The sequence below is a fragment of the Protopterus annectens genome, chromosome 15.part0 (assembly GCF_019279795.1).
Source record: "Protopterus annectens isolate FY-2018-M chromosome 15.part0, PAN1.0, whole genome shotgun sequence".
Taxonomy (NCBI): Eukaryota; Metazoa; Chordata; order Ceratodontiformes; family Protopteridae; genus Protopterus; species Protopterus annectens.
In genome coordinates this window covers 681789695-681803375 of record NC_056749.1, presented here as the reverse complement: position 1 = coordinate 681803375, position 13681 = coordinate 681789695, and the positions used below count along the sequence as shown (strand labels likewise).

Below are 13681 nucleotides of genomic sequence, written 5' to 3'. Positions count from 1 at the left end.
ATATATATATATATATATCTAGGGATGTATACAAAATCATCATTAGCAAATACCACACTGAGATTTAATATACCTCATTATACAACTACTAAAAGTACTGGGACCAATCAAACCCATCAATGTTACTAAAAAAGTGAAAATAATTCATCCCCTGCACCTCCTACCACCACAACATTTAATATGCTAACTCTAAGATCACACAATAGTAGGAGAACAGCCTAAACCCGCTTCCTATGTGTGTCCCTGGTCTTGCTAAAACACAGTGCATGGTGTCCATTTGCAGAATAAGTGCATGGCATCCGACTATCCATAAGCACTTCCACTTATATAATAAGCACCAAAGAAATTAACAAGCATTTTAATGTGATGAAGTGAATGCTGATAAAAAGAATGTCTATCCCTTTATATAGCTATATGTATATGTGTGTGTGTGTGTGTGTGTGTGTAGATATATATATATATATATATATATATATATATATATATATATATATATATATATATATATATATACAGATCTACTTCATATGTTCGACACTTCAAAATGCCGAATTTCATATGGCTGAGACCATATGATCAACATTTGAAATGTCGAACATATAAAAAACAAATGTAAAAAACAACAAACAATTACCTAAATACTGCTAGCAGAGGGGCAAGCACCCCCCCTCCCTTCACACCCCCCGTAGCTTAAATATACCAACTCCGAGATCGCACTACAGTGCAGGAATGGAACTCTTTCCATTCCGTACTGTACGGAGATGCCGGTTCCACATTGTCAGCATTTCAAATGTCAGTCATATGGTCTTGACTCTTGGCATATCACCACTAATTATACACATGCTTGGCATGTTATCAAAACTTTTATCTGGGAAACCTCCTGTTTCGCAACTTCTAGTTAACTGATCCTTAGAATATCACAACAGGAAAATCACCAGGATAAATGATGCTACTCTGAAAGGAAGGAGAAGGTGAGTTTAATGTGCTTTTTTTTTCTCACTTTCTAGCATTTTTCTCAGTTTGTGCAACCTAGCAATAGTATATCTGTTATGTGTGTACATATGTTGTACAATTATAATATATATATATATATATATATATATATATATATATATACATATATAGAGAGAGAGAGGGATAGGTTATACTTTACTAATTGCTCAAGTGCTTGCAACTCATTTGCTTGCAGCTGATGCTCATCTGTGCATACATTGTGAGACACTTGAATGAATAATCAGACTGCATCTAAAAATGTATTTTCTCTGAGTTTCTGTGACCTTGGAGGAAGTATAATTATAGTCCATGGTCTGGCAGCAGAGCCCCCATGCCAGGGAGGCACAGGGGGGATTTATAAAGAATGCTTATTTAAACTCCTTGTGGGTTATGAGTAAATCTGAGTGACTTGAGCAATTGGCAGAGAGTTGGTGAAACAAGAGTAGTTTCTGTTTGCGTTACAAGAGTCGATCCATATCATCATCTATAATTATATAAAATATAGATAGAAATGTGCAGCGTGCTGGCAGAAGTGTAGCTGGCTTTATCTGCACTCTTTGCTGATAATGCAAACTAGCACCCCACCTCTCAGCTTTTTAAGTGGAAAAAGAAAATAAAAAACTTCACTGTTTTAAGCTAATTTCTACATTTTAGAGATCAGCTTATTACAATTAGAGCAATACAGCCCCTACCAGCTCTTCCATTTAACAGCAACTACCACCCCCCTAAAAAATATATGCTATTCCTTCTACTGGCACACCAACCAGGTGGCCAGATGCATGACATGCCTCCTCTTCCGGCTGGCCCCATTTCTGTGTCCTGCACCTGATCCTCCTTTGGTTTCTCACATATTCCCTGCCTGCATGGAGAGGACAGCACTCATATATTAGTTAAAAAAAATCGTCTTTTGAATGGTAGCAAACTGTTTGCTTGAAATCTTAAATTTAGCAAAGAGTTGTTACAATTATACCCTGCCTGCATGGAGTGCTACATTGTTCACATCTTAGTTAAAAAAAAATAAAATAAATGTTTCTATTAAACTGTAGCAAACTGCTTGCTACAGTTTAGACCACACACAGTACTGCAGTGCTCAAGTTTCACCGCAAATGCAATACCAGTTTTAAATGCAAGTATTGCAATAAAGAGAGATTGGGATCAGCAATCGCATCCCGCAACCCTTTGCAGCCAGGACAATTGCCCCTCTCGCCCTACCCAACTATGCTTCTGCACTGTGGTGCAGTGATTAGCACTGTCATCTCACACAAGAGGTTTTCCAGTTTTATTCTTGGCTGCATATCCTTCTGTGTGACCTCTGCATGTCTTTCCCTGTGTTCACATGGGTTTTCTCCAAACATTCCCATTTCCTCTCACTGTCAAAGACATGTAGTAGGTTGACTGGTAACTCTAAATTCTCCTTGGTATGTGTCCATGTGATGAGGAAAAAGTTTTGCAATCTACCTCTGTCTCCCCCCCCCCCCCCACCGTACATTCCATGGATGGAATGGATGGAAGAAGCTGTTTATAGAGTCACTCTACACATTGAATGTGATCGGTAAGCCTGAATGGATACCTAAATATAAATATGTAAATAGTTTGGGTGTGTGGAGGGGTGCAGTGTATCCCTATATTCCAAGGCCACAGCAGTAGAACTGTCCTCCATTTGGAGATGCAGAGATCTCAGAGATAAGAATATAAACATGCAGGAGGAGAGGCACAGTTACCAGAATAGTCACTTGAGAAGATAGTCTTAATATTATCCTAGCTAATAATTCATCAGTAGATACAAATATGTAAGTACTAATAACAGTTTGCTACAGTTTATTATTGTGCCCAGTGTACTTGTGAGTTCACTGATGATCACACCAATAAAAGAAAATGTGAGAGATGTTTAAATTGAGTTAGTAGCTAATAGTTTAAGCTCCTAAAATTTTAAGAGAGTCGTCTTCATCATCATCTGCTGTTAGAATCAGCAGTACTAATACTTCATCAGCCAGTGTTAAGAATTAGCAGTACTAATACTTCATTAGCTGCTGTTAAAACCAGCAATATTAATACTTCATTAGCTGCTGTTCATATCAGCAGTACTTATACATCATTAGCTCCTGTTAAATTCAGCAATACTAATACATCATTAGCTCCTGTTAAAATCAGAAGTACTAATACTTCATCAGGCAGTGTAAGAATCAGCAACACCAGTACTTCATCAGCCACCATTAAAATCATCACTACTAATACTTTGACAGCTGTTGTCAAGGCTGTCAGTATCAGTACTTCAGTAGCTAATGTTAATGTCTGTAGTGCTACTATACATCTGGGGGTGCTAAGGTCAGAAAAATCAATGATTCAACAGTTGGTACTAATTGTTACAATGTATATGTTTTATAAGTCAGTGTTAGTAAAATGCATGTTAATGTTTCAGCAGCAGGAGCTAAAGTTGGCAGTAATAATACTCATCAGCTGATGTTAATGTAAGTGGTGCTAATACCTCTTCAGCAAATGTTAATGTTAGAAGTAATAATGCTTCAGGAAGTATTTAAGGCAGTAGTGTTAATACGCCAGTGGGCATTAATGTCAAATGTGCTAATATGCTTCATCAGCTGATGCAAAAAATCGGAATAACTAATATGTTATCAGCAGGTCATGCTAATATATTTGCATCCATGAATCCTTCAGCTTCTGGAGTCTCCACATTCTCATCTAATTCTCCTTACGAATCTTGATAATGTAAAACAGATACACCATGCTTCTATAATTTAAATTGTAACATAATTCAAAAACTGAATATTTTAGGTTATAGAAGACCTACACCAGAAGAATATTGGAAAATCTAGTGTATTCTGGCTTTCAAAATATGTTTCATTTACTCCTACTGTGTCTTCTGTGTGCAACATAAGTGCTTAGTCACATGGTGGTAAAACAAACAAGAACATCTTCATGAGTGTTCTGGCAACATTACGAAATGTAAAACATGGTGCACAGTTAGTTAGTTTTATTGGAAAGAAGCACACTGAAAAAGACAAAACAAAAATGGCCTTTCTGTTATTTTAAATTATTTGAAACATATAATCTTTAAGATGATTATATGACAAAGTTGGACTTCTTATGAATGTGAAAGAAAAGTCTGGAGCAAATAAGAACATTTCTTAAATACACCTGATTAATAGTTTTAAAAAATAATATCACAAACACCTAATGATTCACTGTGAGTATTAACAAATAAGGAATCTGTATACGGTCAACAACAAAGACTCTAGGTACTGTCCATAAAGCAGACTTCCCCAAGTATGCGAATAGTGGTAGATTATTAAGGGGTTGGAAAAGACATTAACATTTGTCACTGCTTAGGTAATTTAACTGAGTCAGAAAGGGCCACAATGGTTAAATGAAATGACATTTTTTCTTGCTATCTGTGACACACTAAACAAAAACGTTTGCAACATTTCTATTGGCTGTAAAAGGGAAGGGGTAGGATGAGCTACATAAATTGTGTGTGTGTGTGTGTGTGTGTGTGTGTGTGTGTGTGTGTGTGTGTGTGTGTGTGTGTGTGTGTGTGTAAGCTTACTAAGTATGGGATAGCAAGATAGACATAATTATCATATATACATAATATGTGGGCTTTTTTTTTTTTTTTTTTTTTTTTTGCTGATGCAATTCATAATGGTGCTGGATATCCTACATTGTGTTATTCTGCTGCAAATCATACAGAATCTATGGTTTAGTTAAGGTCATACTGAAGTCATAGAAGGTGAGTACTGTAGCCTAACTAACTGATTTGTATCCATCAAATCAACAATTCTGTGTGAGGCACAGTAACTAAATGCATCACTCAAAGTACATTAGATGTATAACTGTCTTACATGCAATAAAAAAGTGTAAAAATATGAATTTATAGTAAGCAAGACCTGCTGTACTCCCATGCAGGTAGAGAGCTTCACCCTAAAACCTACTGTATCTTAATTATAAGAAATTCTGAGGCTCAAAAAGGGTAAAGCTTGTAATTCCACCTTCAAGACGTTGCAGCTTGGAGTCATTATGACTTAATAGAGGCCGTGGGGGATAGGCTTCTGCACATGGAGAGTAAAAAGGTATTGCCTCTGCAAAAAAAATGCAGTATATGAAATTCAGTGTTTGTCTGAGCTGCTATAAATCAGGCAGTTCGATAAACGGAATTAACATGTTTCATATACTGCAGCACTAGTTTATTTCAGTAGTCAGTGGACTGTGTATGTGTCACTGAAAACAGCTAGCAGCAGTAAAAAATCCCATTTTTTGTAAACTATTGTGATGTGCTATGCACTTGTACACCATTTCAAACTTTTTATAACAAATAGCATGAAAAATCACTACACTGTTGTGAATCACAAAAGTAGTTTGGGCATAATATCGCTACTGGAACATGCTTGGGAATGGGGTTGCTAAGTTCTATTAGCAGTACATTATAACCTGAAAAATAAATAATAATCTTATCTTTGAGTGAGCAGTATATAAGGAGATACAAAATTTATGTTATCCGACCTCTGAACTCTCATATGAAACATAACTACTGTCAAACAAGTATAGCATTATTATTACTAATATTATGTTGTATATATCTTATAATGTAATTATCTATTATATTTTACTATACTTATTTCTGGATCTCCTCACAAAAAATATGCTAACAAAGTCAACAAAATATAATTAAATAAATGTGTTACAGGTTAATCTGAGTATCTAAGTAAAGTAGTAACTGGCACATAATACATGTCCAGCCTATGACTTGCATTTTGTTTACTGCTGTTTTCTGTCTCTGTACAGTGTACTAACAGTTGTGCTTAGCATACCACTTCATGTTTATTGTAATTAACACAGACATCAAATGCAGTTACATTTGTTAATTATAAGGCATCATTTATTTTACTGCTGTTGTGCTAAACAGTGTAATTGTGATCAAAGTCAGATGATTTAGATCACTTCAGATTTAAGCATCAGTATCTTTCTACTACCGGCAATAGACATTCTTAAGATCTTGATTAACAGTGACCCATTTGGTTATAGTAAATAGATTTTAAAATATGATTTACTACAGTATTTTTTTGTATTCTTGGGTACACTGCAGTTTATTTAAGCAATGAGTCAGAGGTAAAACAGATACATCCAGATTTTAATGATTAAAGTAATGAATATAAATATTGAATTTGTCAGTGACTGCAGCTGAATGTTTGTATTCAAGCAGAATGCAAATTATATCAGTGTAGAAAAGTTGCTAAAATCAAAAAGGTAAGTGCAAACATTCAGCTCTCATCACAAAGAGAGCATTTTGATTTTTCAATATGCTGAGTTCCACTTTGCAACAGTTGCTACTGTTTTCCATGTGTGTCTGTTTATACACAAGCACACACACACGAAACACTTAAAAACAGAATTGGAAGCATTCTAAATGTGCAAAGATATCTGGTCTATGTAGGGGGAAAGATGTAAGTGCTCTGTATAAGCCTGGTGAGATTCTGCATTTGTACAAACTGGTGAATACCTTTTGGTAGGATGCTATGGTCTTCTTCCTGCAGAACTCAATCACCTTGAAATGGAAAAGGTGTGTGTGGTGGTGGTGGGGATGGGACTTCTTCATACTTTAATCATTGTGAATCATCAGTTTTCTAAGAGAATATTTTAAGTGGCATTATATAAGACATTAGCAGTTAATGTCAGCATCTTATAAGACAACAGATATCAAATGTGCCAAGGTCTGGTACGAAGGTTCTCTATCACTGTAATTTAAAAATAGATGTCTTAAATGAAAAGTCTTGCATTCTGTAGCTAAAATAATTTGAAGAATGTAATGGCCCTTTACAACGTGTTTCTCTGTGGTCTGTCTTTCTGCAGAGTGTTTTCCAAGAAAATATTATGCACTGACTATATTTGTAGTTAAGTTATGAATTCAGACTTTGTGACTGTTCAGCTTTTTTGCCTGAATAATGTGCATCATTTTGTGGCCAAGCAGCACAGATATGTAAGCAAGAAGGAAAAAAAATGGATAGTGTTGAAAACAAAATGCTATCCCACTATATTCATTATAATTGCTGAAACCATGACACATCACAGAATACACGATTTATACAAAATGTGATGCTAATTACTGCCCCACAACACAACATTTATTCTCGTAATATGAAATCAACTATTATTCCAATTTTTGTTTACCAAAAGTAAATGTTATTAAATGGCAGGTTTCTTTTGTCACTTACTGTAACTACTGTCATCCTCCTTTGTTCCATCAATTGTTCCATCTGCTTGTAACTGCAGATGATAGCCTTGCCTGCTGTATAGTTTTGTTACTATACCTTTGAGTTGTGGCTCTGTAAAATAAAATAACACAAAGTTACACAACAGCCCTGTTATTAATTCATGCAATTGAACTCTAATGTTGTTTGTTTCTAAAATACTTATACATGTAAAGCATTATATTATACTTGACATAACATATGATTTCATTATATTATTCCTGTTAGAAAGAACTGGTGAAAAGCACTGCATCAAATCTACTGTTATTAACTGTCGCATATATGTAAACAAAAGCACAAGAGGCTTTCTTTTGTCGTTTGCATTAATCATTACACCATACCAAGTCTACTAATCAGTGCCTATGTAAATTAGTACCACATTAGTTTTTGCACATTTAGTGCCATCACCTTATTGCAAGATGAAAATATACTGAATGCAATTAAGGAACACCTTGCGTGGCTGGGGTGGTGGGGGCTTACATTGAATGAGAATGGTCCTGATTATGAAACATCCAAACAATAGCTGTTCTCACAATTTCTGCAGAAAAGATGTATGTTGAAAATATAGTTCCTGTACATTTTATGGCTCTGTCTGTGATTTTACATGTAATAGTGGAGTAGTTATCGGTTTAAAATTATTTAGGTCTGATGTGAACTCTTCCCCCTTCCTTAAGCATTGGTATCAGGCAGTCTATTGCTATAAGTGAGGAAAGAGAACACATACTAAAATTGTGTTTAACCCAATTGATACAGCTTCATTTTTTGGTGTCATTAAGTAGGTAACAGACAAATAAAAACAGAAAATCACTCAATTCGTTTTTCATGTAAGACACTCGTCAGTGTCAATGCACACATATGGGTTAGGATACTCCCTGTTTTCATTCATAACTGATACACAAGCAGTAAAAGCAATTGTGGAAGACAACTCCACAAAATGGAGCTGATCATATAACGAAATGGTGTGCAATATTCACTTCACACCAGACATATACAATGTTGACATCAACTATCTTCTGAATGACATGCTAATAGTCATAAAAACAGACCACTGGAAAACAAAGCTGAGGGGCGATAACATGTTGCAGATGAAGTGTGCAATCCATGCAGTTTTCTATAACGCACTCTCATAAATTACATGTCACTGAAAGTCCAGCGCCAGTGTGGAATGCAGTAACAGTGTGATTGAGAAAGATAGTCTCCATGCAAAAGCTACTACTATATTTGGCTTAAATGCGAATCAGGTGTGAAAATGGAAAATGACTGCGCACACAAACGTGTAAAGAAGACACCTTTAGCATTTGTGTGGTAGACACTTTTGTCGTTTTCTGAGTGCAGATCCATCTATAGTGGATGCGTCTAGTGTTTCTAGTTTGCCCTTCACGCACAGTGCAACCCACGCATATGCACATACATGCGGTGTACGTGGGAATCCCCAAACACACATGGCAAGTGAGCAACAACAAAAACAAAGGGGGATGCACAGAGATACCTATATATCTATGTATAAAGATAAATTACACGCACAAAATGCAAATAGGCACAGTAGTTACAAAACTGCGCATAAAATCAGACCTGGCCTCCTCCTGCGCCTTTTCTTGGTACCAAACAGCTTAACTCTGGAAAATACATTGAGTTTATTCTTCTCACAACTGCTTTTGCTTTTACTGGGGCTGCTGACACATTTGCAGGCATTTGATTTTTCACGTTCCCTGGCTTGTCGTTTCTGTCGTATCAGAGAACTCGCAATGGCAGCAGCCATTGCAAGGAAAAAATAGTTTTACAATGAAATATTGTTTATCACAGAAGTCGGCACTTCTGTGGGCAATTATTTAGATCGACACCCTCATAAATCTGCATTCACCCATACTGAAGCAGATGGGGGGGACAGGCGAAGCACATCCAAAATCGACATTAAGGTACCCATATACGAATCTTAGTTGTTCAGCTGCATGCATGCATGAAGGGGAACGGAGCACACACTATCCCTGGAGCAAACAGGTGCAGTAAAAACCATGGGATATTTACAAGTTATACAAATACGTCCTTAGACAACAAACATCACACAGCGAGGTAAAGCATCAGCATAACCAGCAGTCCAACAAGATTTCGCTCCATGGGGTGGGAATCCCCCGACTGGGCTCCATTCTAATTCAATTTAATTTCTTCTCCTTAGGATCCTTCAAGCAATTTCTGATTCAAAGCCAACACCACCTGTTAAACTCGAATTCAGCTACAATATATCTGTCTGGCGTTCTCTAACTGTTCAAAGGAAGCTGGATGGATACAATGTAACGCTACAGCTGCTGATGCCCGCATTGCCTGGTCTCTTTGGAAAAAAAGCTCATGGAAAGGGCATAATGCCGATGCGTATCCGATTTATCCCCCTTGCCTTTCTCAGAACAATGAAATGTTTATAGAGTATCTGCAGAATATGCAAAATCGCTGGCAAGCCGCTGCAGGCTTAACGGAGAACGAGGGGAAAGGGACTGTATTTGCAGTTCATTTTTGAGGGGTGGGGGATCGGGAAAAGATCACCTCGGAGTCCCTCTGTTTCGGAATGCTATAGTGCAGCCAGTCTGGAAACAGGTCACGAAGCTACGCGATGCACAGTGCAGTGATAGTAGGACAGGCAACAGGGAGTCTGCAATTCGATGCGTGGCAGAGAGGGGAAAGGGGAAAGCAGAGTGATGTGCAGTGAAGAGGGAGGGGGCTGCAAGTGCTGCAAGGCACCTGAGCAGCGACAGAGCTACCGAGACTCAGACACCCAAACAAACGTGACTGGGAGCTCAGCTAAGCCGACGTGAATCAATGGTCAGAAAAAATGATACGCTGGGAGAGAAGCTCTGATGAGATAAGAAAAAAATATATATCTAGCACTGAATTGCAAGTCACCTGTACATATGCTCATGGTTCCGTGATCCACTCCGTGGCACTCCTCCTTTTTCAGGTCTGGCGTCAGGAGAGTGGACCCCGCCTAAAACCGGCTAAGCGCACCCCGACAGACGTCGAGCTCCTCTCGTGCCGCTAGTTCATAGATGCGCAGTCTCTTACAAACCGCACATTAATCTCCACACTAACCTTAGTGTGCGCTAGAAAATCATTTAAAAAGGCAATGCATTCAGAAAACATATGCTAAAGACTAAAATCAACTCCAATGAGCTGAGTTAAGCGGCAGGTATTTAATCAAAAAATGCATTTAAGGACATACTTCTTGTGGTCTACCTTTTAAGCATTTATTCCCAATTTTCAGACTGGAGCTTCTGGGTCACAAGTGATATTCTACAGGACTCGTGTTAAATGCGGAGCATTATTATTGCTGTTGTTATCCCCGCTCCTACTTTAATTATTATATTGCGGATTTATTTGCACAAGGCAGTTGTAGAGCAGGAACATAAACAAACAACATCCTGAATTATTTATACTCCGCTTATGAACTGTTTATAAAGCTACATCTAGCTCAGCAGTTGGACAGCCTAACAGACAACAAACGATTTTTCCAAAACACAATGGCTTTGCCGAGAACTGGACGCTCACCTGCACATTAGAAAAGTTACCCTGTGCAAACCGTTCTAATGTTGAAATTGTTTATGCTTCACTAAGCAAACAATAACAAGACCTTTCAGTGTGTATCACAGAGCTGCCAGACACATTCTGGGGTCTGATGCTGTAAAAGCAGAAGGTTTGTCAAAATATGAAATACTTTTTCTTCACACTGGGAAGTAAACACCAAAAAATGATGTACTACCATGAATATGTTCCAAAGACATGCATCTGGAGCATTTCTCCCCGGACCTCCGCTGAAAGCAGGCTCTGTGGAACCTAGTCGGACATTCCCGGTCAACAAATGTTAAATAAATAAATAAATAACATATATTGGATGAAGTCCTCTACTGTCTCTTTAGAAGGATTTTACTACCCGTGCCTATATAGCCAAGATTTATAGGAAACCCACATACTCAAATAATTTACTTCAGGACACTAATGCAAATCTTACACAGCAGAAGAGAGCTATTGTTAAAGGAGAGTTTGTAAGGGTTGCACAAATGGTGACTAGGGAAATTGATTCCTTGAATGAGTATTAGTTTGTGAAAGTATATTCCATCAAAGAGTCAACCCTAGAATAATGGTTAAAAAGCTTTTAAAGAAGACATAATATCTAAAAGGGAATGTGGTCACTTTAACCGTATTCTATTAGATGACTTCTCTAACAACAATATAATTCAGCTTGCAAATAAGCAAAATAATATTTATAATAGCTCTCTTATTACTACTTTTAATATACAAAATGGTAGTGAAATGGGTTATGGAAAAGAACTGGGCTATTTTTAATGATGATGTTGAGGTCAACATGAGGTCAGGCAAAACACTTATTACAGTGTGAAGGGAACCTACTTAAAAAAAAAAATCTTTGAGAAGCCTCACTTTGTCACTGGTGTCACTTTTAAAGGTATGAATAAATGTGGCTTTTGTCACTATTGTAAATTTATTAAAGTTGGCCAAAATTATGTTATTAATGATTGGCAGTTTAAGATGAACAATTTTATCTGTTTGTCAAAAGTTGTGATATATTTAGTTTTATGTCATGCATGTAATGCTTACTATATGGGGAAAACTGAGTGGACTTTAAAACAATGGATTTACGCGCATGTTTACGATACAAGATGGAATAAGAACACTAATGCACTTGCAAAGCATACTATGGTTAACCCCGGTCATGATTTTACATTTACTGTCTTGGAACAGACTTTACCTAACAAAGGTGGAGCTTGGTTCCTGCTTCTAGAACACTGATGGTGAACCTTTTGGGCTCTGCATGTCAAAAATTCAGAAAAATGCCTATTTTGACTCTGCTGGCATGTCACCCCCCCCCCCCCCCCAAGACACATTAATTTAGTTAAGAAATACAGTCCAATCATGTGTAATAAGTATGTATTATAAAAGTAAAAGAAAAAGCAATGACTTCTAATAGAGAAAATGATATGCGCATTGACAATTGGACTTAAAACAGTGCACCAAAAATGATCCTACTTTTAATAGTAATTTTGAAATGAACTGAAAAAATATGAAACATTGCATTTGATTTGATTAACATCAATTAATGACTTTTTTTGTTGCTGAGTTTTAATAGATAAGTGCAGGGTCACATATTTCTTGTATATTTGTTCATTCAGTTTCTTTGGTAACTCGGGTATTGGTGAATGCTGGTGTGTCACCCAAAACATCGCGGTGTGTCACCTTTGACACACGTGTCATAGGTTTGCAATCACTGTGAAGCTAGGGAACTATACTTTTTTTTTTGTTGTTGTTGTTGTGTCTTTTGGCTTTTCCTGGTTAGGGGTCGCCACAGCGGAACTCCAGTCTGCTAATGACTGCCAGTAGATTTTTATATGCCGAGTTGCCGGCCCTGACACACAACCTTCAACGAAGGTACGCCCATTCACGCATGTCTCCACACAGAAGACGCTCTAGCTGAGAATTGAACAGGACAATGTCTTACTGTGAGGCGATAACGCTACCGCAGCACCACCACTGAAGTATGTTAGGGAACTATACTGCCAATTGCATTTTAATGCATTTAAACATCCAGGTCTTAATGAACATTGCTCTATTCTGACTTTTAACACTTAAAGCCCATGACAGGTAGATGCATACAATGTTTTATCTATTATTGGATGGTGTTTGTGACTTTTATATATTTATATTTGCTATTTGAGTATTTTGATTCATTTTTAGCTTAAATGATTTATGTGCAGAATTTACTAAACATTGTTTTGTAGCTAGTTTTAGGAAAGGCCACTTTAAAAAGGTTTTAGTAATGGGTATTTAATTTATCATATGACCCATTTTTGGCAGACTACTTAAACTGAATAGTTGTTTTTACAATTATTTTCTGAGGAAGTCCTGTAGGTACACGGGACAAAAGTATTTGTTTTTAATGGAATTTTTTATTCCTATTGCTTTTTTGGGATTATGTTAATTAAAGCCATTTGGAAAGTTTGTGGACTATGATCCCTTCATGCTGTCACTGGTGCTGAGCTTGGTATTCCAAGTTAGAAGATCTGCCATTTAATGAGATGGACTACAGTGGAATCAAAACAACTTTCATATAAAATAGAATGGAAGCTGTAAACATGAGAGATGGTCATCTCTCACTGTGGAGGAATTACAGAGGAATGTAGGCTGGGGCCTTTCCACTGGAACTGTACAGACAGAAGCCTAATAACCATGCAAGAGCCTGTCCAACAGAATTATACAGGTGGAATCCTGATGCTCAGGAAAGTACCAGAGATAAAAAAGGGGCATGAAGGAGTTAGCATGAAACAAATGAAGCAAGGCCATTAACAGACGAAAGGAAGGCCTGTACATGCAGTAGAAATGTGACTGAGGACAACTGTCAGTTACTGAAGTGCATTCAAAAGTGAATACAT

General features: G+C 37.2%; 1 protein-coding gene across 7 annotated transcripts in view; it reads right to left on the bottom strand.

Annotated features, from left to right (window-relative positions):
• FGF13 (fibroblast growth factor 13) overlaps positions 1-13681 on the bottom strand; it is a 2301951-nt gene that overhangs the window by 546514 nt on the left and 1741756 nt on the right. For 5 of the 7 annotated variants that reach the window (XM_044057538.1, XM_044057543.1, XM_044057542.1 and 2 more), the window contains one exon: positions 7218-7328. In XM_044057538.1, coding sequence (XP_043913473.1) covers positions 7218-7328 — 111 coding nt within the window. Of the gene's footprint in view, positions 1-7217; positions 7329-8825; positions 10103-10145; positions 10290-13681 lie in introns of those variants that run through there. The other 2 variants (XM_044057545.1, XM_044057540.1) reach the window with 2 other exon arrangements.